The 25,239-nt window shown below is 40.5% G+C and overlaps 1 protein-coding gene across 1 annotated transcript; it reads right to left on the minus strand.

Moving 5' to 3' along the window:
- Positions 1–1,502: 1,502 nt before the first annotated feature.
- Positions 1,503–24,239, minus strand: LOC135500020 (dnaJ homolog subfamily C member 7-like). Its single transcript, XM_064791150.1, has 12 exons — positions 24,139–24,239; positions 22,991–23,088; positions 21,127–21,251; positions 20,227–20,415; positions 19,421–19,539; positions 17,719–17,872; positions 16,895–17,059; positions 16,208–16,299; positions 15,644–15,717; positions 13,595–13,741; positions 12,284–12,436; positions 1,503–10,704 (listed from the first exon to the last, which is right to left on the minus strand). Exons 1-12 carry the CDS (start codon positions 24,231–24,233, stop codon positions 10,550–10,552), a joined length of 1,566 nt encoding a protein of 521 aa, XP_064647220.1. The 5' UTR covers positions 24,234–24,239; the 3' UTR covers positions 1,503–10,549.
- Between the last annotated feature and the right edge of the window lie 1,000 nt (positions 24,240–25,239).

The following is a 25,239-nucleotide window of genomic DNA, read 5'->3' on the forward strand; positions in this document are numbered from 1 at the left end:
CAGTGTCAACAAAAAGTTATCTTGTTTGCAGGTAAAAATGGTCACCGCTAGGTTTGATATTGCTGCGACCACCGAATCTACTCTACGATGACCATCACAAATGAGTGATTTTCTTTGAATGCGAACGTGGTCACTTTGACAAACCAGTACTGTCAAGTAATTTTTTGATTGTTTAAGACATGCGTGTGCAGCGTCTGTTAAGTGATCACATTCTACGACTCATTTTGCGAAATATGCGAAAATAATATCAGTTGATGATATTAGTACAAACAAAATAATATACTCACACACAGCTGCAACTCAAAACAGATGCAAATGAAAAGGCCAGGGGCCATTGTGCTCACCGTATAGATATTTGGTGGTCGAAAACGAGTCACTCATAAGAGAGATATCACACTTTTTAGGTTCCACTTCTGGCCCCCTGGTGGCCAAGTCAAGAATCAAATCGGACCGAAATTCATTGTCAGAGGTCACCTGACCTGGAAGATCATGTGAATAAAGTTACAAATTCATAGCTTTAGCGGTTAAGAAATGTGCCACTTTTTTTGAAACAGAATACAGACAACGAAAATTATGTCAGCAAAACCAGTGGATCTGAATGACTCATAGCTAAAAAGGATGGGATGTGCAGTATGCATAGAAAGGGCGAAGGGCGACCATAGAAAGAGGCCAAGTGGGCCAGGGTAAGCTACATTGAAACAGGCTTTTGGTGTTACTGCAATCTCTCATTTCACCAGCAGATTCATAGTTCAAGGCATATTTTTATCAGTCGAAGTCAAAACAAACCCAGTTTTCTAGCCAGCAGCGTAGACATGTATCTGTCAATTGAAGACAACCAATTCGACTTCCAAGCTCTGCCTAAATGCAGACCTGCCCACCCAATTTTTAAATTGTGGGTAGAAGCTTTGTAAAAAAGTGTACAATCAACTTTTTTGGTGTAAAATGCCTTAACGGTAATCCTGTCCTTGTGAATCAAAGTGTACAATTCAGACCTGAGTGTGTAAAATCATACGTCTTCTCCAAAATGAATTCCCCGAATGCCATGGTAGTTTCTCCAATGTATATACAGCTGCTAGGCTTGTTGTGCGTGTCAGGAAGTATGACCACATCAACCCAGTTTTAAAGATGCTCTACTGGCTCCCAGTCAAACAAGGATGTGTTTTTAAATTTCTGCTCTGAGCATACAAATGTTTTAATGGACTTGCACCAAAATACCTTTGCAACCTTTTGGTTGCCCACCAGCCAGCACGAACTTTACGTTCCTTGTCAATGGGGCTTATCGTTCCTTCTCGTTACAACACAGTTCTACGGTGCTAGGGTGTACTCAGTCGCCGCTCCCCTTCCGTGGAACGATCTGCCCCCACACATCAGGTGTGCTGGTTCGGTGGACAGCTTCAAGGTCGCGGTTAAAACCCATTTAAATGTTGTTTAAAAATGTATTTAAATCAATAATGTTTTATATTTTAAAGCGCACTGAGGTTTCAATGAAACGTAGTGCGCTATATACCAGTGGTACACTACTACACAACCAGCCACGATGACAGAACCTCAAGCTCATTATCATAAAAAAATTCTAAAACCGGAGCACGGCAAGAGATCGTCGACCAATCAGAAAGGTGTTGTGAAGGTCATTCCAAATATGGTGCTTGTAGTACGTTACGCGAAATCGTACAATGTAGGTAGGTCTGCTATATGCAACAAGAGGCCCAAGCTGAAATACATGGCTCAGCTGAAATACATGGGTCAATGTACACAAAATAGAAATGGTCTGGAATTTTTTTTTCAACCTCTAACATATTGAGATGCTGAAACCATGCTTCTAAGTTAGAGACTTGTGGACAAATAATGATAAAGCATGCTACTATCAGTGAAATTGTTAAGTTTAAGCCTATGACCTTGAGCCTATGACCTTGAAAAGGAGGTCAAATCAAGCTACAGCTGCAGCTGATGGCTTTAAAATGGCCAAAAACAATTTCTGCGCCTACCAAAAAAGAAAATAAAAATACCGCAAGTAAAGAAAAATGTAAGATACAAATGCAAAAAGTAAAAGATATTTTTTAGAATTCTGTCAGTACCCAATCGTGGGATTGAACCCCCGACCTACGGAGGTAGACAAGAGCGGGAAATTCAAATCATGCAGAAACTCGATCAACACAGATTTTTTGCCAAGTATCCCCAACTGGTGGTATCAATCAAAACGATATCTTATATCAAAACCTACATACATTCAGACCTCTACAACTTTATTTCAAGCTTCTATCTACTCAGACATAGCGACAAACAATTCCTTAGTCCTGTCAGTGGCATTCCCTGGGCTGTTCTTCCTAATGGCCAGATCTGAAGCGCTTCACTTACGATTGTGTCCACAGATGGATGGATTGATTGGAAGGACAGATACAACTCGAATAGCTATTTAACCGTTCAGCTAACTTTTGTCATCTGAGCCAAAAACATTAAAGCGAAGTTTAGAGACTAAAGTGAGTTAATGATCAGCGCTACCTTTTGGATTGCTGACAAGTAGTTGACAGAAGACAACTTGTACCTCAACGAATAGACAAGCAACATAGCGAAGAGGTGTCACTATCATGTACATGGCTGTATATAAAGTCTACCTAAAAATGCCTTGAAGCATGGAATGAATAAAACACTGTTCAACTAATCAACAATCTCACACACAAAACGAGATAAAATGTCACAACTTTATTTCGTTGCTAATTTGATTGGAGAGCACGACATCTCAGTGGAAGAGCTTCCGATTCATCATCGGGAGGTTGTGGGTTCGAGGCCAAGGCACTCTGCTTTCTCTCAACTAGCCTCAAATGGCCATGTGTAACACAGTGCGTGCACTTCTTGCTTTCAACAGAAAGGTTGCTGGATTAGGCTGGGAAATGAATGTAAAGCACTTTGAGACTGTTCTACAGTATAAAGCGCTAGAGAAGACCTTTATACTTAGATTAGAAATAAACCATTGACTGCAATAATTGCTATGAGTAATCATGTGCGAATTGATCATTTAAATAATAAAATAAATTATCGTCTCAATCCCTGATCTCTTTGTATAGTTATGTCACACATGTTCGAATATGCGAAAGACTGGGCTGTGTCATGAACAAAATGGCTTGGCAAATGCTATGAACATAAATTAATCACGAATTCAGGCAGGGTTTCCGCCAGAGGGGGGATGGGAGGGATGGGAGGGATTCATCCCCCCCTAAAATATTTCAAGGGGGGATATCCCCCCCTTAATTTTCAGCACTAAATTTTGTTTTACTGTCAAATGAGTAATTTTCATGATTTGATATGTAAAATAAGAGCATTTGGGAGCCAATTGTAGCGCTTTTAGGGCCAAAAAACGTCTCCCTTTCTAAGAAAAAAGAAAAAAATCTTTTGCTCCCCCTCAAATTTAATCCTGGCGGAAACCCGGTCAGGGTTCTACTCAAGAATGATGGGTTGTTGCAAAATTGTTGTGGCCACAGAATTCTGCTGCGTTTATTGAATTCAAACACCTGTGCCCATATTCATGAAGTGTCATGGTACTAACCACCACGACACCCAGCAACAGGAACTCTTTGGTGAGAAAGGTTTTGTGCATCAGACAAGATACAGGCAATGCTCAAGAAATATTCGCATCACAAACCAGCATTTGCATGAACACCAACCAATGCTAACACGTATAAAGTTTGACCTCAGGGATTCTGCGTAAAATCATTCAAGGAAGATATCTTTCAGACAGCACCCAATTTCTGCAGGATTATTTAACCTTTACTTGACTGAAAGAACTGGATATATCGCCATTTTATGCCATCGTAACAAAAGGGTTAACACAGTTAGTATTGTTTTAAATCCATTCAGAACTTACCGTTTAATTAATTTTTAATCATCTCGCCAAAAAACAAATATCTAATGTATCCTTGAAACAGGAGACTCTAGAATAATGAATATCAATTAGAAATCTAGAGGTGCAAGATACTCAAAATCACCAAATTTTCCTGGGAATTTTGCTCTTTAGATTTCGCGAAGAACTGAGATTCGCATGTTAAAAATTGCAAAAGATATTTCATTCGACAAATTGTTTTACTGGTTAAAAGCACCAGACCAGAAAATAAGCTCAATGTAATGAGATCCGATGCTTGTCAAAACAAAATGATACACCCGTTTCCTTTCTCAAATAATCTTCACTGAGAGACTATGAGAGACTACAGGAATAACACATTCTCACCCACTTCACCACAAGGTTGCCGAGAAAAAAAATGCCTGGAGTTTGGTTCGTGACACTCCGTGATAACACAATATGCCAGCTTATACTTCGGCTCAAAAAAATATATGACAGACTTCCAATCTTGAAACAGAAACTGCCTGTACATCCAGTCGAAATACTTGTGCAAGGCTTCTACTTCTTCCCAGAGAACAATAAGCCTGCTCTTGCCATGATATGCCACTTAGAATGAGGTGCCACTTGAAACAAGGTGATTGATAGTGTTTACATTTGAAGTTTCACCTCAAAACGAGATACATCCATTTTTGCCACCGAGAAAAATGGCTTCACGTTTCAATTTGGATGTTTTGGATCATAAATTATTTTCTCTTGCTGTCACGCTGTCGCAAAGAGTCGCCCTGGCCATCTCACATGAATTCATGCACCGACCAGATGTAGATCTCACATGAATTCATGCACCGACCAGATCTCAATCTAAGGTCAATCTCATGACCTTAGAAGTGACAGGCGTTGATATCCATTTTAAACATCACTCAGACCACGGCACCACCGACAGCTCCCTGCTCATCACATTAGCTCTCATTTGAAAAGAGAGCTAAGCAGTATTTCATGGCCAATTGGCCAAGGGGACTGATTCCCTAATGAGAATAAGCCGGGCATCACAACAACCTTGCCATGGAATGGATGTGTTTAACCTCTCGACTACCAGTCGTAATACACGTGTTCACCGTGTTCAATCAAATACACGTGTTCACCGCCGACCGCTTGAGCCATTGCGATAATAGACCTTCTGTGTATTGTTTGGTATGATCAGGCTCATCTCCACTGTTGTCTAGTGACTCGGGCATGTCGTCTGCTACCCACCAACTTCAACGATGGCGCTGCGAAGATGGTGGTTTTGCCAGATGCACGTGGCTGCACAATACCAAAAAAGACCCGGTATACATGCTTCCCGAAATTGGTGGCTTGCATTGGAACTAACTTTTCCCCCCTTGTCCGTCATTAAAGGCATTCAAGTGTGTTGGTCAACCATGACTATCTCCTTTGTCCCTCCACCATAAGGCCTAGCTTCCCCTTATGACATCACTATTTCGGACATTCAGCGCCCCATTTCTGGAAAGGTGTACAGAACGGTTCAAACAGCCGGGTAGTCAAGAGGTTGAGGGCCTTACAAACAAATACTATGTACATACAAATTAAACAAACCTGTCTACTAGAAAATATTCAAATATTATATCACAGTACTATGTACACGATGCACTATGTCGACAAATACATCAGTAAAAAAACATATCTTACTTCCGATTCTTAAAAGCTTCCTTGTTTCTGAATGGAATCTCACCAGATTTTCCGATCATGCAAAAGACAAATTCTTGGTACCCCGGTAGTCTCATTCATTGTGTATTGGACAAAAGCTATGATGAAATTGCCTAAACGGCCAACTTGGTACGAATTCATTCTGAAACAAAGTTACTATCACTAATTAAAAGAAGGTAATGCTTTTGACCTTAAATTTAGAAGGCACCATTTTAATCTGACAGAACAAGCAATGGTACAACACAAAGCCTTTGTATCAATCATAGTCACACCCTCTTGTAAGAAAATGATAGAAGACTGAGGATATCCTGCTCTTCTTTGAGTAGATATGGCACAAGCGATATCTACTATTCCAGACCAACAGTATTTTTTGTATCGTTGATTTAGTCGACCGTGCAAACAACTATTAAGTGTATTTTTTATATCTATGCTGGCAGTTAACTGGAGGCAAAGTAATTTAATAATTCTCGTATCAGTAAAATATTACCAAACAGGGTCTGAAGTGGCACAGAAAAGTGGCTATTGCACCCAAAAGTGGCCATACGGGTTTAAATATCTTCTTGTAAATAGATACAGGCAGCATGATTCAATCAAGTGTTCATTTCTCACATACATCCTGAATTGTCAATTATATAGGAATCGGAACTTGTGTGTATCAATCTAGAGAATACTATCAATACCTTTAAAAGTGACAGAAAGACAACATGTCCTGTTGAAGGTATTAACCTTCTACCGGATAAAATTGAGCCGCTGTCTTCCATTTCACAGTATGAAATCATAGACGAGAGAGTTTTGTGCTGGGTTTACTTATCAATTCGTACAGATATAGAAATCAGTTTAACCATTAGAGCAATTTCAGAGATAATAATAATAATAATAATGAGAGTCCATATTTATATAGCGCTTCTCATTAAGATAATACGATGTTAAAGCGCTACTCCCCCAAAGCCTTTCTAAATAGCCACGTTTTCAACTCCCTTTTGAAGGATACAATAGAGACGAGTGAAAGTCCGGTGGCAGCTGGTTCCACAAGCGGGCTGCACCAACAGCAAAACACCTGTCACCATAAGAGGTTCTGGTCCTGCTGATGTGCAGCTTCCTACCGCTTGTGGCACGAGATGATGAACCGTAGACATAAGTGTATTAGGAACATATTGAGTTACCCACATGTTCATCCTATTGGCACATGTTTTACATTTTTGAAAATAAAAATTTATTTTAAATTACATTTTGACAAATTGACTAATAGAATACTAAGATATGGTCTCTAGCAGGCTTATGATGTTATAATATGAAAGTTGATCAAAACGGTCATTGCTGGAAAAAATTCACTGAAGATGGCGTACATCACCGTCGCAACATTGGCGGTAAACTACTGGCGGTAAAACAATGATGTTACATAACTTCAACCACTCTACACTCTACCATGTCATATGCCCAAGAAATAATGAAGAGTATTAAGTGTTATATGTGATTTAGCAGAGTTGCACGCTGTAACATCATAATTTCTCCTCATGTTTACCATCCACAATGGTGATCTTCCCTGTCATATATAAATTTCTCAATAAGGCCTTTTTTTATAAGTTGGTTTTCGGGACCACCGACGGTAAAACCTCCGATTTTAGAAAGAAAAAAAATGTTGGAATTTCCCTTTTTTGACTGCCGATTGTAAGTTGTCAAAAAACTTGTTTATTTTCAAAATCGAATGAAAAAAACGTGTTCTTTTTATCCCGCCAATCGTTTACATCAGGATGACATTTTTTATTTTCAACATCGCAATAAAAACTGTCAATATATCGTTAGAATCGCAGTTTGTTGTTGTTTTCATTGTGGGTATCGGCACCGCGTCTGTTTTATTATGCAGGCCTATGCGGCTGTAACATTTTATTTCAATTTCTTCCTCCGCCATGACCGATGTACACATTTTATAACATTCCCTAAACCCTTGGGTTTTTTCTCCTCCAACATTGGTTTTTTTCAAGAAATGTCCGTAAACCAACTATTAACAAAAAATAAATAATGAACCCGTAACTTTTTACAGGTGTGTTAGTGGCATTAGCTACTTTGGAAAACTGGGGAAACAAGTTGGTTGAAAAGTCTGTGTGAAACATCATTTTTGAACTTTACCCCGTTTGGGACATAATCATGATAATACATTACAACCATAATGCTGAACAGTGACAGTTAGTATGAATGAAAAACTTTCTACGAGACGTTCCTGGGAATAACCCCAAGTTCTAAAATTTCATGGAACAAGACAGACAGACAATTATTTGCAACTGATAGGCAATTCATGCAAGCGTATTTTAACAGCAATTGAAGTTTTCATGACATAAGACTCAGTATTGGATATTTAAACCCAGTCAATCTTCTTCACAGTGGACAGGTAAATAAAAGACAATCGAATCAGACCACCGGAACAGTTTAGAATACAGTAGTATTGACTCGACCACCAGGACCACACCCTCCCTAATAACAAGCCTTCCGGCCAACTTCAAGAGCATTTTAGGGCATTTTTAGGGCATTTTTTAGGACATTTTTATTACAAATTTAGGGCTTTTAGGGGTATTTGTAATCAATTTTAGGGTGATTTAGGGTATATTACTCATGAAAATCTAATGGAATATTAGTACTCACCCCTGTCTTTGACACACACTCACAAAATACTTGTCCGGGTGTGCTTGGCAAACCTCCACTGCTTGTGTGATGGAGACTGGTTATCAAATCTGGCACTTTCATCCCTTACCTAGAACTGGGATCCTGTATGCTTCTGGAAGGAACCAGATTTGATGACCATGAGATAACCATCACCAAACCAGAATATGTGGATGTATGCCAGTCACATCATCAACGACATCGTACTTTAAGCGCGTGTGATCACCGGAAAAAGAGAAAATTAGGTATTTTTAGGGCAAAAGAGCAAAATTTGATTCAAATTAGGGATTTTTAGGGAAAGTAAATTTTTTAAAGGAATTTTAGGATTTTTAGGGCCGGTGGAACGCCTGTTATATAAGGCCCAATTCCACTGCATGGCTAATAAACTGCTAAAACTGCCCTAAAATTTCAAATGCAAAACTAGAACTGAGAATTCACAGGCTGTGAATTCATGACTCCACGGAGACTTGTGTGGGCGAACTGGTACGAGTTGGTCTTGATTATCACCTTTGTTGGGAGAGTTGGTCTTGATCATCACCTTTGACGCCAAAACACTCGAGGAAAACAAAAATGTTCACACCGGAAAATCTCTATGAAATGATGCTCAGCTACCATACAACGTAACCAAAGTTGTCATTCGAAATACCTCAGTCTCACAAAGCTGTAATAAGTGTTTTATATGAATGCGTGCCAATTAAGTTTTCGTGGCTTTACTCGAGATCAGTCCAACAGAGAGCAAGTCACAATATTGGTAACACTGTTTTGCAATGACATCGACAGCTTTTTATCTCGAAAATCAAAATTATCAGACATATTCCACCTCTCTCCCCTCAATGTTTCTAAGCAGCTTTGTCTCACGAGTTGTGAAAATCTGCATTCTCAAGCACTCTAAATGAATGGGAAATGCAAACACTAAACAACCTCAGATCTTCTTGACATGAATGCATATTTTCCAGTGATTCTTCTAGACTTGTGCTGTACTGTTTTTGTGGACGTACCGAAGTAGGCCTGTTATTGACCCTTTGTGTTTCATAAAATTCATGAGAGTGACCCAAATGAATGTTTCTTCTCTGTTTTTTCAAGAACGTGAAGAGCAATCAGTGTTTCCTACGGGGAGTCGTACGGGGGACAGGTCTCCCCCTCAAATGTCAAAGATGGAAATTTACTGACTTTGATCAGGAAATTCACCTCGATTACTAATTTCATTGCTGTTGTCCATCCCTGGAATTTATTTCTGGAGGAAAGACTGCAGCGATGATATGAGACAACTACATTTAGTTTGCGATATTGTTTTTGGTGATGTTATCAGTCGTTTTTTGCTCATATGTCATGAAAAACTGTACTCTCCGAGCGGTCAGAATGAATGGGATATCTCTGTTTTCAAAACATGAACAGTAACCAAGCAACCAACTACAGACCTCTTGAGACGATTTGCATCATTTTTTCTAGTAAAACTAGATGACATTTGTGACACTGTTGCCAGCATCTCCAACACTTCTGGCATCTGCTATACTCAGGGCTGCTCACCCTAAAAAAATGTTTGTGTAAGATGGTTAAAAAAATGTGTATTTCCCAAAAAATATGTGAAGTCTCTGAAATTATATGTGTGATATTGCAAATCACTGTGTAGTGCCTATTCCCCGTAAAATCTCATTCTCTGCAGTTTTTATTGGAATGCAAAGTCAAGTTACCCCAAGGTATTGTGAATCTTGTCATTGCAGACAACTGCAGACAACTGAGACTGTCACTGCCCATTAGTACCGTGAATAGGAGTCACACTAGTGTCTAACAACCGCTCTTGGCCTCTTTGAATGTGTCTTGGCGAATTGTTTGCTGCCATTTTGCAGCTCGCTATGAAGTCTCGCACAATTCACCGAAAACATTGACGTCCACCGCAATGAGATTTCCATCGAGATTTCATTGTTCGCACAGAGTGCCGCGAGCAAGACTATTGAGATACGGTTTAAGCTATCTATAACCAGGCGTCGCCACGAGTATTGTGTGCACAGTTTCTTGGTTTCGTCATCCCGGGAAAGGACGACGTAAGAAACGTAGACACACACAAAAAACCACCAAAGTAAGACTTTTTAAACGTAGTTTGCTTATTGTGGGCTGAAAAAAAGGTGTAAGATATACATCAATTGACGTACAAACGTAGATTCGGCTACTTCTACGTACAAAATACGCAATTTATGTACAATTACGAAGCCCTGTTTACTCCTCTGACGTCCGCTCCAATGTTGCCGATGTCTGACATTTGCTGTATTGTTATGACGTCTGCTCCATTGTTACAGCCATCTGCTATACTTTTATTCACGCTTGCAACACTATTTTATTGATATCTGCACCATTGTTTATGTTTCACTGAAAATGAAACGAGAAGCCGGGAAAGCCTCCTTGATGGTTGTGACTTTGATGGTGAAAACTCGACCCTTGTCCAAACCCTTGATGTCCAAATGAGAATCCCCCGGGAGCTCCGAAGAATGCTTGAAATATGGTGTTTGGGTCCACATCACCTGAAGAAAATAAAAGATATCTTGTGGTGCTGGCCATGATGAGAGATAAAGATATAAATCAACACTTGAATACATAAGACATTGAAAACATTCTGAAAAGTCAAAAAATATTAGAAATACACTGGAAATCCAAATTGTGTGGTTTTGCATTTTACCTTTGCTGCAATTTGTGATTTAAACAAAGATATTTGTTTTTCCCTGATCCAACATCATTTCTGAAGTATCCATGTGCTCACACAACAGACCAAACACAGAGTGCACTCAGGTTATCTAACCTAGAGGGTCATGCGTACCAAGTTTCAAGGGTGTTAGCTGTAGCAGTCAAGAAATGTGCCAGTGTTAATCTCAAATGGCCAATTTTAGCCATTTGACCTTTTCGACCTTGAAAAGTACGTCAAATCAAAAACCTTTAGGATATGTGATGTATCCTTGTTCGGAGTACCTGCCATAAAAATATCATCCAAAACAAGTCACTTAATATAAGCCAGATATTGCACTTTTTACATTTTCAGTTTTGGCCCCCTGGTGGCCAAGTGGAGAATCAGATCAAACAGAATTTCAGCATCAGAGGTTAACTGACACATGGGGATCATGTGTACCAAGTTTCAAGGTCAGAGCTTAAGTGGTAAAGAAACGTGCCCTAGTTACACTCAAACGGCCAATTTACACCAATTGACCTCTGTGACCTTGAAAAGTAGGTCAAACCAAAGCTATTGCACTCTTCACCTTTTTTAGTTTTGGCCCCCTGGTGGGCAAGTTAAGAATCAGATCGGACTGAAATTCAGTGTTAAAGGTCACCTGACCTGGGAGGTCCTTTGCACAAAGTTTCAATTTCATAGCTCAAGCTGTTAACCCTTAAACAACCAACCACACATTTACGCGCGGTTTTTAAATTTTGCGCGCAGACGATCGTAGCTCAGCAGGCAACGGCTCAGAATCAGTCTTATTCCAATACATTGTATACGTCAGGGATGGGATAAAAGGTTAAACTTGTTGATGAAGACAACTCAATGAGTTCAGGATCTGGCTGACGTGGACCCAAAACTTAGTTGTCTGCGATGGACTTCTTGTCCCCGGCCAAAGAGAAGAACCAAGCAAAGACTTAATCCTGAAGTGAATGCAACGGCTTGAAGAGCTTAGGGCACACAGGACTTAAGAGAAATAGAAGTGTTACTGACAGGAGCAGTTGGACAGTGTTGCCATCTATCATAACAACCATACATTAATAGGGGAACTTCGACTGTTCAACTCGTAGAGCAGCGGACCAGCAATCTAAAGATATGTGGTTTGAATCCCAGTCGGGCAACTTGATTTTTCTGTACTAATTTCAATCATACATTAACAGTGTGCTGTATATTTTGTGGTGCTGGCCATGATAAGAGATACCTTTGTGCTCTGCGCCCTTCAAATACACTATCAGTTCTTATAATAGATGGCGACACTGTCTATATGCTCCTGTTAATAACAAACGTTTGTTTTCTTCAAAATTGCACTTATCATGCTTATGTCACGTGTGTTCGAAGCCCTTCATTTGTCAGTGGATGCATGACTGCGCCACGTCAAGTTACACGTAACCTACCTCCAAACCCGTGGTCCAAATCATCTAGATCCTGCCCGCTATCGTATCGTGATCGTTTCTTAGCGTCTGATAACACTGCATATGCCTCGCCGATTTCTTTAAACTTCGACTCCTCCTCCTTTTGTACATCAGGGCTGTCATGACTGTGTCGGTCTGAAAAAAACATAACAATAAATGGTTAAAGTGATACTATGATGTGATTTACAACTTTGCGGAAATACGTCCGTTTTTAATTGTTGGTCACAAATGTAAAGCTCAAATTTTCCATTTTTGATTAGATTTATCATAAAATCGCTGAATGTAAACCACCGCGACCGCGAAAATGTTCATGTTGTGACGTCATCAACGAAAACGGCATCGAAGCGAGCCGTCCGGGCGGATTTAAACCATCAATTTCTAGAAAATGTGCATTTCGATTCGAAAACCTTACCGATTTATGAGAAAGTGACGTAGTCATTTGTCAAAAACAGCTAAAACATTATATGGTGAAATTTGACACGAGTTACCCTTTAATTTTCATATCATAGAGATGAAACAAGGCAATCATGAATAGGACCAGCGGTGCGTTTAGAGGCAGTAATCATCTCCCTATACCTGCAGATCCCCCTCAAGGACTACCATCTATCTGATCAGAAATTCTATTTTATAAACTGCATTCGGCTGATCTCTGTGCACCAAGCACCGCTTACATAATCAAGCAGCATATATTTTTATATGCCGGGACCTGGCCAGGAGAACCAGGTGATTCTATTCAGAAAAGCAGGTGACCCGTAAGAATGTATGTGGCGATACGCTTGTTGAATATTGCCTCTAGTCTACTACACTGATAGAACTGGCAAAGTGTAGAGAAGAGTGCCTGTGACAGGACTGAGACCCAATGCTACACCACAGATAACTTTGCACCCTTGGAAATCAAATAAGAACCCAACAAGGAGGCAAATAATGCTATCACTCAAAAGTTTGATAACCTTTCTGATTTAGTGGGTTTCCAGTTCTACAAGACAGTCACTGCTGCCAGCTAGTAGTATTCGGTTACTTATAAAAGCCGAAATGAAATGGCCGAAATCACCGAAACGGGCGAAATATATCAATGTTCAGCCGGCTTGAAGAGCCAAAATGGTTCATCATGTTGCACCTTACGGAAAAATTTGTATTCCACAATCTTTGATTTGATCTTCCTTGAGAAGACAACAAATGAACAAAGGTCATATGTCATTACCAACAGGTGGGGGTGCATCAGGCTCAAGAGTCCTCAGAACAGCCAATTATCTGTAATAGCAAAATTTGGTTTGTAGATTATGATCTACCTACCAGGATGGTGCACCAGAGCTCGTTTACGGTACGCCTTCTTGATATCAGCATCAGTAGCAGATCGGTCCACACCCAGCACTTTGTAGTAATCTTTTCGTTTACTCTTCTTCAATTCTAACTTTGCTTCTTCTAATAATTGTTTGTGGACTGAAAAGAAACAACAAATTAATATACTTGCGCCCACTTATGAATCAAGGCCAAGCATTAAAGTGATAATCACCGGTTTGACAGGTCATGATACTTTATTCTAAAATACCTTGGTACCGTAAAGTCAACTTTTAAATGGAAAATGCATAAGCCTCGTTCTGAGAGTGGAGTGTTTTGGACACGCAACCAAGATGCTCTACCAAAGTTCCCTCGGGTTGCACTAAAATGTGGAAACCATGCACACGTCACGTCAATGGAATTTAAGCTCACTTCAGAAGTTTGAGGCTCTCAAAACACTGCTTCAAACACAAATCAGTCAAGGAAGCATCAACCACCCTAAGTTTTTTAATGAGCACTACATATATTTGCCGAGAAAAACGCTCCAAATAGCCCATTTGCGCGGATTTTAGCATCGCTTGAGCTAACCGATGCGGACTTCCTATGCGCGCTGTACAAAATGTACATGTCTCATTTTCTGTAACGTTGCCGTAACATAATGTAAACAACGGCGCTACCGGCACTCCGGCCGGGCCGGCGATGGATGGAATTTGCCAAATTCGCACATATTCAAGTTATTTTCGTGGCCTATCTTTTTAAGTTTGAGGTATTTTAGAATAGAAATTGAACCCTCGGCTTCGGACCTTGGTTGAGTTATCGGCTCGGGTTTGGACTGTATTTTAGCTCCACCCTCGAGTGTCTTGGTAACTCAACCAAGGTCCTCCACCTCGGGTTCAATTCCTTAATCGACATTTTGGTCGCCTCAGCCACTGCTGGCCACAACAAACAACCAGCAAACAAAAAACTGTATGGTCACACACCACGTGATCTTTTGTTCGTAGTAGGTCTATATATATGTTTGTTTGGGCCAGCAATGACTTCCTCTGCCTGGTGTACAAGGGTCTATACTGATGGGTTGACAGCACCAGATATGTTTTAGTAAACTGTAAACAAATACGGTAGATAATCTCATTTGGTCTTTGTCGCAAAGTGTCACAACCTTTGAGCCTAGCTAGAAGAGGCAGCATGCAGAGTGGCCTCTACACTTTTCATCACACAGGCTAGGCTGCCCAGCTTTAAAAAACAACACTGAGCATGGTTTGAGTGGGGAGGCTGCCCAGCTTTAAAAAACAACACTGAGCATGGTTTGAGTGGGGAGGCTGCCCAGCTTTAAAAAACAACACTGAGCATGGTTTGAGTGGGGAGGCTGCCCAGCTTTAAAAAACAACACTGAGCATGGTTTGAGTGGGGAGGCTGCCCAGCTTTAAAAAACAAAACTGAGCATGGTTTGAGTGGCTAGGCCACCCAGCTTTAAAAGACAACACTAAGCATGGGTGGAGTGGCTAAGTTGCCCAGCTTTAAGAAACAACACTGAGCATGGTGTGAGTGGCTATGTTGCCCAGCTTTAAGAGACAACACTGAGAATGGGTTGAGTCGCTAGGCTGCCCAGCTTTAAGAGACAACACTGAGCATGGTTTCAGTGGCTAGGCCGCACAGCTTTAAGAGACAATTCTGAGCATGGTTTGAGTGGCTAAGTTGCACAGCTTTAAGAGACAACACTGAGCATGGTTTGAGTGGCTAGGCTGCCCAGCTTTAAGAGACAACACTGAGCATGGTTTGAGTGGCAAGGCTGTCCAGCTTTAAGAGACAACACTGAGCATGGTTTGAGTGGCTAAGTTGCACAGCTTTAAGAGACAATTCTGAGCATGGTTTGAGTGGCTAGGCTGTCCAGCTTTAAGAGACAACACTGAGCATGGTTTGAGTGGCAAGGCTGCCCAGTTAAAAAAAAAACAACACTGAGCATGGTTTCAGTGACGAGGCAACTTCTTCAGGCTTCATAATCTGTCAACATCTAGCACCACCACAATGTGAGACGAGGTGCAAAAACACTGAATTTTAATGTACCTCGACTTTTTTCCATTTTATGTACTTTTTCGTAATCTCTCACTGCTTCTTCATACTTTTCTGAATCCATATAACTGCAAATTGATGAAAATACATGTATGTTGATTTAGAACCCAATAAAAAGAACAAGAAAAACCCATATAATAACACATTTGCAGTAAATATTGGCAACAACTTACAAATCACTAGAAGTGAACAACTTATTTCCACTCTGAACTGTAGAGGCGAGTTCCTACCCAACTGATCTTGTGGTGACACCGCCCTCCACCATTTTATATAATGTCTGTGGTGTGTTCCCGCTTAGTAAAGTTGGATGACACATGATCTTCCTTAAACTATCAAACACAAATCATCAGAATTGACAAACCACTGCTTCGGAAAAAATTGTGGCACTATTTGCTGCAAAAGTGTTCAAAATCTGGAGACAGAGTCATAGGTATTGCACCAAACGGAGACCAACAGTGCAATATGGCATGCACCAAGTATAGGCTTAGTTGGTGCCCTAGATCCTGACAGATCAGGTTCAAATTGGACTACTTGCGACAGCGAAGAAAATCTGATTACCATTTTGCTCTTCGTAAATAGGCTTTCAAATATTTGTCATCTAATTCTATTGCCTTAGAACAGTCTTCTATTGCCTGGTCATTCCTGTTAACCTGAAATTATGAATTAGATATTGAAATTGTGGTAGTAGGCAGGATGATGAGGTCGGGGGGGGGGGGGGGTTTACCTCGGTCAGTCATTAAGGAAAGAGGGCATTCATAATACCTTACACTTGAACAGGTGTTAGGGGAACCTGGAAAATTGACCTTCATTTGTTGGACTGATGTTTTTGGATCACTGTAGAATTGCTGTCAGATTGAATTTTATGGGGCTGTCATTTAGACTGGTAGTTTGGTGGGATTTGACTTTTTTCTTCCAAGACATGGCTGGTGGGAGGGGGGGTCATTGGGGTTGAGTTCGGCAAGAATATTGTCACAGTGATGCGAACATGATAATAACCGATATCCAAGTGGACAACTTTCATTTACCCCTGTCTGGTAGGTTTAGTCTGCCAACGCCCTTCCCTGCCCCCAAGATGTAGAGACCGTGCCTAAACCATAACAAAAGGCAGCACTCAAAATATCCACAGGTCATCTCACTATATTGCCACACCTTTACAGCATCTAGTCATTGTTGAAAAATCATGACAAGGTCACATAGCTGCCTCTAGTTTAATTCACACGGGGGATGATTTGATTTCAAGCCTACCTTTGAACAAGCAGTCGCTCGGTTGCAGTATAATTTAGAGTTTGTATGTACATTAAACGGGTCTATATTTAGAGCTTCGGTGTATATACTGTAGGCATCCTCGTATCGGCCCGCCCTGAATGCATTGTTTCCATCCTCTTTCTTCTGTTTTAACACTTTGGCTTTCTGCAAGAAATTGAAACATAGGCATTCAAAGTCGAGACTACTTTTAGTAACTAAGTTCAGTGTAACTTGTAGTAATTCTTAATAAATAATGACGGCAGGCCGTTTCTAGCTTGGCTGTGAAAAAATTTGTAAAAGACGTAAATCTTCACTAGATTACTTAATCGACAGGTGGCAATCTATTGATTGAATGTTGGCTTCTACCAAATGTTATCATTGACTACTCCAGCCAGTGCTTAACCGTTTTTAAACACATAATCTGGAACAAATCTAAGAAACCTTCAGGAAAAACCTCAAAATTACCATGATAAAAAAACCTATTCATCACACAAATAGTAGCATCAGTACGGTCAGTGCTCAATGACAGCTCTTCCACCGATGATCAAATCACTGACACATGACAATTATTTCGAATATTTTTTGGAAAAGGTCTGGTCCCACAGTTGGAGACTACAGTGGAACCTCCCTTAGCGGACACCTCTCTAATAAGGCCAACCTCTCCATTAAGGACACTAGTTTAAGTCCCAAATTGGTAATTTTCAATCAATTTGACCTCTCTAATCAGGACACCTCTCTATTAAGGACAGCACTTGTCAGTCCCAAAGGTGTCCTTATTTATAGAGAGGTTCTACTGTAATTTCAAATCTGTAACCTGGTCTTACCTTGTACGTGTCTTTTGCCTTCATGTGGTCGGGGGCAAGTCGTAGAACCTGTTGGAAATGCTGAAAAGCTTTGTCAATATTGTCCTCATAATACAAGCACAAGCCACGGATAAATATGGCATCGGCATTCATGTTGTCTCTTTGGATGACATCACTGGAAGATAGAAAACATGAGAATTGAAGGTTAATGAGGAACCTGCAGAACAAAAAATCCAGATGGCAGCACCAATACTAAAAGGTACACTTCCAGTGCATTTTCCATTACAATTAAGTTTTGTTGATTTTCTCCCTAAAACTCATCAAAATAGAATTAAGGACTAATAAAACAACATTTTTAGTACTATTTTCCCATGTGGAGTAATAAAGGGATGAAATATTCAATAATCATTGACCCGGGAAATGGCTTTCTCATTACAATCATGGTCCACTTGCCTGCAGGGCCCCCTATTGGCAGGTTTTGTTGTGCAGGTTCCTCATTACATTGCTTGGTGTGTTGTCATTGTCACAACTCCACCAGACATGCCAGATGCACAAAGAGGAGGGTTGCACAGCAGGCACTTGCAATGACTAGAGCAAACAAGCAATTTTTGTCGCATGAGATGATGATCACAGGGCGCAACCGTGTAAATCACTCGTTTGGAGGGCTTGAATAAGTCATCTGCACGGCCCACTTATCATAAATGACCACGAGTGTAAATGAAAAATAACTAACTGCATACATTCCCCGGTGCCCAACCGGCACTGTACAGCATGATACATTGGCGTTGTACACTGCACATGTAGTACCTGATCAGAAGTTTGTCAAATGAGATGGGACACCAAAGCTGCGAGTGGTTTAGCAGGATAATGTCAATGAAGCGTTGTCACATGACACTGTTTATAAACAGAGACATGTGCTCTACGACTGATCAAGTGAATCATCTGTCCCGAGTTGCAACGAAATCAAATTATTCTCTATTCTTGCGTATCAAAGTAATACCGAAGCAGAGAGCCAGACAAAAACCACAGAAAGGATGGTATACATGTGGAAGGGACACTTTCTGAGCCACCTTGTAGAACTTAACAGAAATTTTCTGGCTAATTGGCTTGGACAGTGGCTAATCAAATCTAATGTACTGGTGAGCCATAGTGGCTCACACAATCTCAATCCAGAGCAGCTAAGCCACAGAGGCTAAAGGATTTTTGGCCAAATAGAAGCTTGTAACTAGCAACAAGTTTGTAAATTTTGAGTTTGTCAGTGAATCCACATAATGGTTTAAAACAGACATGGTCAACGACTTGTCACTTTTCAGTATAAGAGATTGTGTTATGTACTAAAAACGAGATTCAGGCCAAGCAGGCTTTATTCACCAGGCCTATTTGTTGCTGAAACCTGTCTTTCTTTAGACCAATGAAGGGATGTCTTTTATTGGATTCAATTTCACAAGGAACTCAATTTCTTCCAACTGGCCTTAGCTTATTTTGAACACTCAATATGTCATCAGTCAGTCAGCTACTTTTCAGAGTGGTGTAGTTAAGGCTTTCCCATGGCACTGATAGAATTCCAGTTCTAAAGACCAGAATACGAAGTAAAATGCACTGATGATGATTCTGACACCAGTTACATCCTTTGCCCCTTTCTGACAGCCCATGACAAATTTCAACTGGTGGCTAGCACCCTTTCCTGTTGGGTATATTTCTTTGTTTTGGATGCACAACTTACTTTGCGAGTTCTTGAGCTTCTTGGTACCTTTTTAAATAAACTAACGCTTCTGCTTTCCGTGCTTTGAACTTTAAACACTGTGGAGAATGCTGCAAACATCGGTCGATGCAGTATAAAGCCTGAAAATATAAAACAACATACAACTGCTGTGCACTGACAGGCCTTTCAATTACGTGGAGACCTCTACACCCTGTATTTTTTTAGCCTATTTTGGGGACATGTTCTTTCGTTTTTCAGCTTAATTTGGGGACATTTCATCGCGCCAATTTGCCTGAACAGCGACGTCATAAATCAAAGTTAGTGACTGTTATCACCACATTGACATACACATGAAAAATCATAATTTGTAGGGTAAAACTATAAAATTAGGCCATTTGGATGAGATTTGGTTATGTTAGGGGTCAAAAAAGCTTCAGGGGATCATATTATTAAAAAAAAAAAGAAAAAAAAAGACCTAATTTGGGGACATCCTGTATGGCCTACACTGTTATACGGTGTAGGAATCATGTAATTGAGAGGCCTGACTGACTGCAAAGAGATAGGAGGCCTGGCAAAGGTACATTCTATTAAGACTAGATTGAAGAATCATCACCAATGTTTGGGAAAAGCCCCAATGTTTATGCATGCCGAGGCTGAGGACAATTATGTACCTGACATCTCCCGCAGGTCAGAAATGCACAAGACTTTATCCTCACATCTTTATGCATTTCTTAAGAAAACAAACAATATGTCAACAGCATGTTCAAAACCAACAAGTCGTCTAAAAAATATTTTCAACCGGCTGCTAGCTACTTCTCATCCCTTACCCGTCTGAAGTCTCCCTTTGCGAAATCTCTGGCAGCTGACTCCTCATACTCCCTCACAGCTTTAGCCAACTGGACTTCTTCCCTCGCTGTGGCATTACTTGGATCAAGCTCTAACACCCGGATGTACGTTCTTTCTGAAGACAATGCATCGCCTAAAGCCAGTAAACATTTGGCTTGTCGTATATGGCCCTGAAGCAAATTAGGGTGGACAGTTATAACATGTAGAAAACAAGCTGAGAAACTGTTGTTGTCATGGTACAACAGGACTGGTCAGACTGGTTCTGCGGTCAAGACTAATAGATGTACATGTAGTGAAAAATCGAGTCATCTTTATGGCCAATTCCAGGCTAGAATATCTCCTGTGACGGTAACCATCCTCAGCAACAAAGTAGACCAGGAGGAAAGAAAATTTTAGGAAATTTTCTACACTGCCTGCATGCCTGTGGGTCGCGTTACGGAACAACTTCGAACATACAAGTACAAGTCTCTAAAAACATTGATGCCTCTAAAAGCACAGCTACTAGATCTTTAAGAAAGGGAGCACTCTCAGCAAGGACTCGGGGGGGAAACTCAACAACGTGGAATTTTGACAAGTGTTTTGTATGGAATTGCGTACATAGGAGATTCTTTATCATGATAATTTTCGAATGCAAATGAAAATGATTCTGCATGTGGCCGTATCCTAAATAGTCAATGAACGAGTACAGTGGAACCTCCCTTAGCGGACACTTCTCTATTAAGGACAACCTCTCTATTAGGGACACTTGTTTTGGTCCCAAATTGGTTGTTCCCATTCAATTTGACCTCTCTAATCAGGACACCTCTGTATGAAGGACAGCACTCGTCAGTCTCATGGGTGTCCTTAAAAGAGAGGTTCTACTGTACTTTGCTTTGGTTTACCTTCACAAATCCATCATCTATTAAGACTGACTGCATGGCATCATCCAGTGCCTCCCGATAACGCCCCAGCATCATGAGTGTGGCAGATCTGTTGCCGTAGTATGCAGCACACGTCGGACATAACGCTTGAAAAGAAGGCAACAGTTTATAACCCTACATGTAATGAGGAACCTGCACAACAACATCAGTGTTTCCACCAGAGTATATAATAGGTAAAGATATGTGCCCAAAATAAATCCTAGGGTAAAGATACGCAACCACAAAAAATCAGTTTGAAAAAAAAATTTGTGAATTCATTGTTGAATTATACTTGTTACAAGACTACAGAATGAAGGCAGCTGCGATTAAAGAGTCGGAGTCAAGTCGGTGGGTCACATAAAGCCATCCAGATATTAAAGACCCGACTCAAAGCCAGTCACAACCCCATGGTCTCTGGTGTAAGGTGACAGGCTTCCCTGGTCACTATTACAAAATAGTTTTTTCGGTGGAAACCGTGTACATGTAATGGATGGATTCACACTGGCTTGCCAATGTGGCACACATTGGACATAACAATTGAAAAGAAGGTCAAAGTATGGCCGTAAATGATAGATTCATACTGGCTTGCCAGTCATCACTCAAGTCAAAGCAGCAACTAGACTGGCTAGTTTTACCGTTTAGAATTCTAGGAAATTTCACCATCTCCACTGGCAAAGATACTGCATGGCACCATGTGCCAGAGGTGTGCTTGGAGATTGAAAACGTAAAATTGCCATTTAAAAGGACAGTCCATAATGAAAAGGCCATTGTGCTCACTGTAGAGATATTTGGTAGACAATTCATGCTCGTTAAGAAACATGCTATAGTATAGCCCAATTGAAATGTTGTGCCATTTAACCTGTGAACTTGAAAAGTAGGTCAAGTCAAAAACCAACGAGAGACATATAATACTGAATGGTGATGAGATGTACCCATTATATCAGATGGGTGGCAATTGAGCAAGTTGTAAAGTTGTTAAGGGTTGGTGCAAAATGTAGAAGCATTTCAAAAGCATTTAAAACCTAATAATGCGATATTTAATTTGAGATGTTTTAGAATAGAAATTGATACACTGTCGGTATTGCATGTATTGATTGTCTCACCCAAACCGCTCAGGTGTAGCTGAAATATTTGTTTAGGTCTACATTTTAGCTCCACCCTCGCGGTTTGGGTGAGACAACCTCCAGTTCGGTATCAATTCTTTAACCCATGATCACGTGATGTCAAGTCCAACACGCTACAACAGAGCTATCGGGCATATCACACAGGGCAAGAACTTTTATCCTTATTCTGCTGGTAATATCCCAACAATAGAACCATGTGTTGTCAAATTTCCACAATCCAAATAGGGTGCAGTACCAGAAGCAGGAAGTACCAGTAAATTATGCCCTTTTGTATTAGCCTAATTAACAGTCAACCTTACCAGAGTTCTCCACAGGGTTTTCTCAAGGTAGGGTGGTACCCTCAATATTTATGAAGGTTTGCCAGTGTGTAACACAAGGTAGGGTGGCCAGCAATTAAAGGTAGGGGGGTCCTACAGAAACACTTTACCAATTCTATAGCAAAGGTAGGGTGGCTCTTCCAAGGTAGGGTGGTAAGCTGCCAAGGTAGTGTGGGCCACCCTGACAAATGGCCTCGTGGAGAACACTGCCTTACTTGTGCACATTCCTTAATGCATGAATGAGCTTATTCTTTCTGTTCAACTTCAAAGCTAATTACCAAAATTAACTTTCTTCAGCAAAACTACAGGGTGTCTCAAGAGCTCAAAAGTCCTGTTGACGGATTGCTTATGGCGTTCTCTTGGTAACAGCCATACCAAAGGTTTTGAGAAGAAAAAAATACTTACTTATCGCATCTGAATATAACTTTAAAGCATCTTTGTAGTTTTTGTTCAAATAGGCATCATTTCCCAATGCCTTTTTCTCTTCAGCAATTTTGGCTCGCCTGAAAAGTTAAAAGAATTGCGAGAGATGCTTCGACAGTCTTTGAGTAGGCCGATGTTCTCTGCACCATTACAAAAAGGGAGTGCTCATTAACTGCATATGCAACTAAGTCAGGCCATCAACTGTTGGACCTCCTCATTCCCTCTACGCATCTTGCTCTGGACATAATCCCCCCCCCCCCCCCGTACGCATACACATCATCATCTAGGTTTGGCACAAGCGCCCCTTTTTTTAAATCGACTCGCCCGTCACATGATTCGGTCAGATTAAACATGGCGGCCGAACTGTCCGATGGAGCGGGATTTTCAACTGGAAATTACTGAAAGATATCCTCAGATATTCAACTTAAAAAAGGCTGAGGTGTACAAACCGTGTTTGGTTTTAAGGTCAAGGTATGTAAAAACCCAACTTCAAAGATATCGGACATGTAGGCTAGTTCGCGCCCAGACCTCAAAACGATGCGGACAACCCCCATTCCCAAAGACAAAGTGGCAAAACATACGAATGGACTATTGTCTAGTCTATTGTTTATATATAGTCTAGTCTTGTACCTGGAATACATTATCCCAGTGTTTGGAGGCAAAGTCAGTAAGGTGCGCCGTCTGACTTTGCGTCAAGAAAAGATATTTTGTTTCCATCATGAACAGGCGGTTCAAAGTCAGTTCGTAATGATAGGCGCCTCTGTACATTAGTATACATTGCTGTACATCGGTAGTGCATTTCAAACAGGTTGTTGAAGGGTTACAAAAGTGCCTTAAAAACCGCACCACATTCTCAGATTTCTAAAATATAAACCTTATTTATATTATTTTTACATATGCAATCTACAACCGTAAGGGTTTAACACCACCTCCTGCGTATCGGACGCACTGAGCGATATTCTAGAACCTTCCATGCAGAAATGTGACCCAAAAGGAAAGTAAAATCGAGAAAGTCTGCTTGGCAACTTGGCCGACACTTCATTTTTGACCAGCAATTTCTCAGCCGCGACAACTCAGATTTCATTCAAATTTTCAGGATATGTTCATTAGATGTTCATTTATAAACCTACATTTCAGGATCATCCATTTCATGATGATTTCCATCTGAAAAATCCCCGTCAACGTCCATAGACTCATGAGCACCTCCAAAGTTGACATCCGACATGTTGGCCATTTTGTTTCTAACTTGAGCGCGTGAAAATGCGAGATTTTGACAAAGTGCACTTTTTGTATTTTCATTTTATATTGATAAAAAAAATTACCGATAGGCCTACACCTTCAGCAAGCGAATGATTTCATTGAAACTTCAACTAAATTTTCTTCTATTCTTTTCATCAAATGACAACAGATGTCGCAGTAGTAGTAAATTTCATGGCGGGAAAGTTTGAATTGGGTAGTCAGATGAGGTGACTTATAAAAACCGAAATGAAATGGCCGAAATGGTCGAAATGGCCGAAATTATCGAAACGAGCGAAATATGTGTCAACTATAGGCTATGGTTGCAACCGCAAAAAATTAATCCATGCCAGCACACCGTGCCACGCGCAAGGAAGTTGCACTAAAGCGGAAAATATTCATGAAAATTAATATATATACTAAGTATAATAAATATATTTAAGTATATTCAAATTATGATAAAAATATTCAAAACTTGCGATTAACTATGACCATGCCAACTATGGCATTGGCAAAATAAAACTCCTTCACAAGTCACATCTGTGACTGTCAAATGGTCAAAATTAAGTCTTTAAACAAAGGGCATTACATAATATTGTGTCAAAGGCTAGTTCCACCGTTTCTAGTCTAGATGGCGCCAGCACTCTCATTTCCACTGAGAAACGAGCTTTAATGTGGTTGTAGGCCTTCTTCTGTGGGATACCTGTCGTCCATATGTGTGCAGAGTAACATGAAAATCTGAAATTCGCTGGCATCCGCCACACGATCAGGTTCTCTTCTATTCATTCTGATAAACTGATCTACTGTGATCAAATGTCAAAAACGGGACAAGCAAGCGTGCACGGCGTTTATATCTCACAGAAGTACCACTTCAAACTCCCCTCCAGGTCTTTCAAGCCCATAGAGGAAAGTTATGTGGTATTGTTTGGTCACGTGAAGGTTACGAGAATTTTTTTCAAAATGTTGCCATGGTTTTTTTTAAGGGTTGCCACATA

Source organism: Lineus longissimus, chromosome 15, assembly GCF_910592395.1.
Source record: "Lineus longissimus chromosome 15, tnLinLong1.2, whole genome shotgun sequence".
Lineage (NCBI taxonomy): Eukaryota > Metazoa > Nemertea > Pilidiophora > Heteronemertea > Lineidae > Lineus > Lineus longissimus.

What these genes read in the sequence shown, in the direction of transcription:
- LOC135500020 (XM_064791150.1), bottom strand. Translation starts at nt 24,233, where the DNA reads ATGTCGGATGTCAACTTTGGAGGTGCTCATGAGTCTATGGACGTTGAC. An exon ending in CAAAGGGAGACTTCAGACGG is followed by an intron (nt 19,540 to 20,226) that starts GTAAGGGATGAG and finishes TTATATTTTCAG; the next exon opens with GCTTTATACTGCATCGACCG. An exon ending in TTTGGACCACGGGTTTGGAG is followed by an intron (nt 10,705 to 12,283) that starts GTAGGTTACGTG and finishes TATTTTCTTCAG; the next exon opens with GTGATGTGGACCCAAACACC.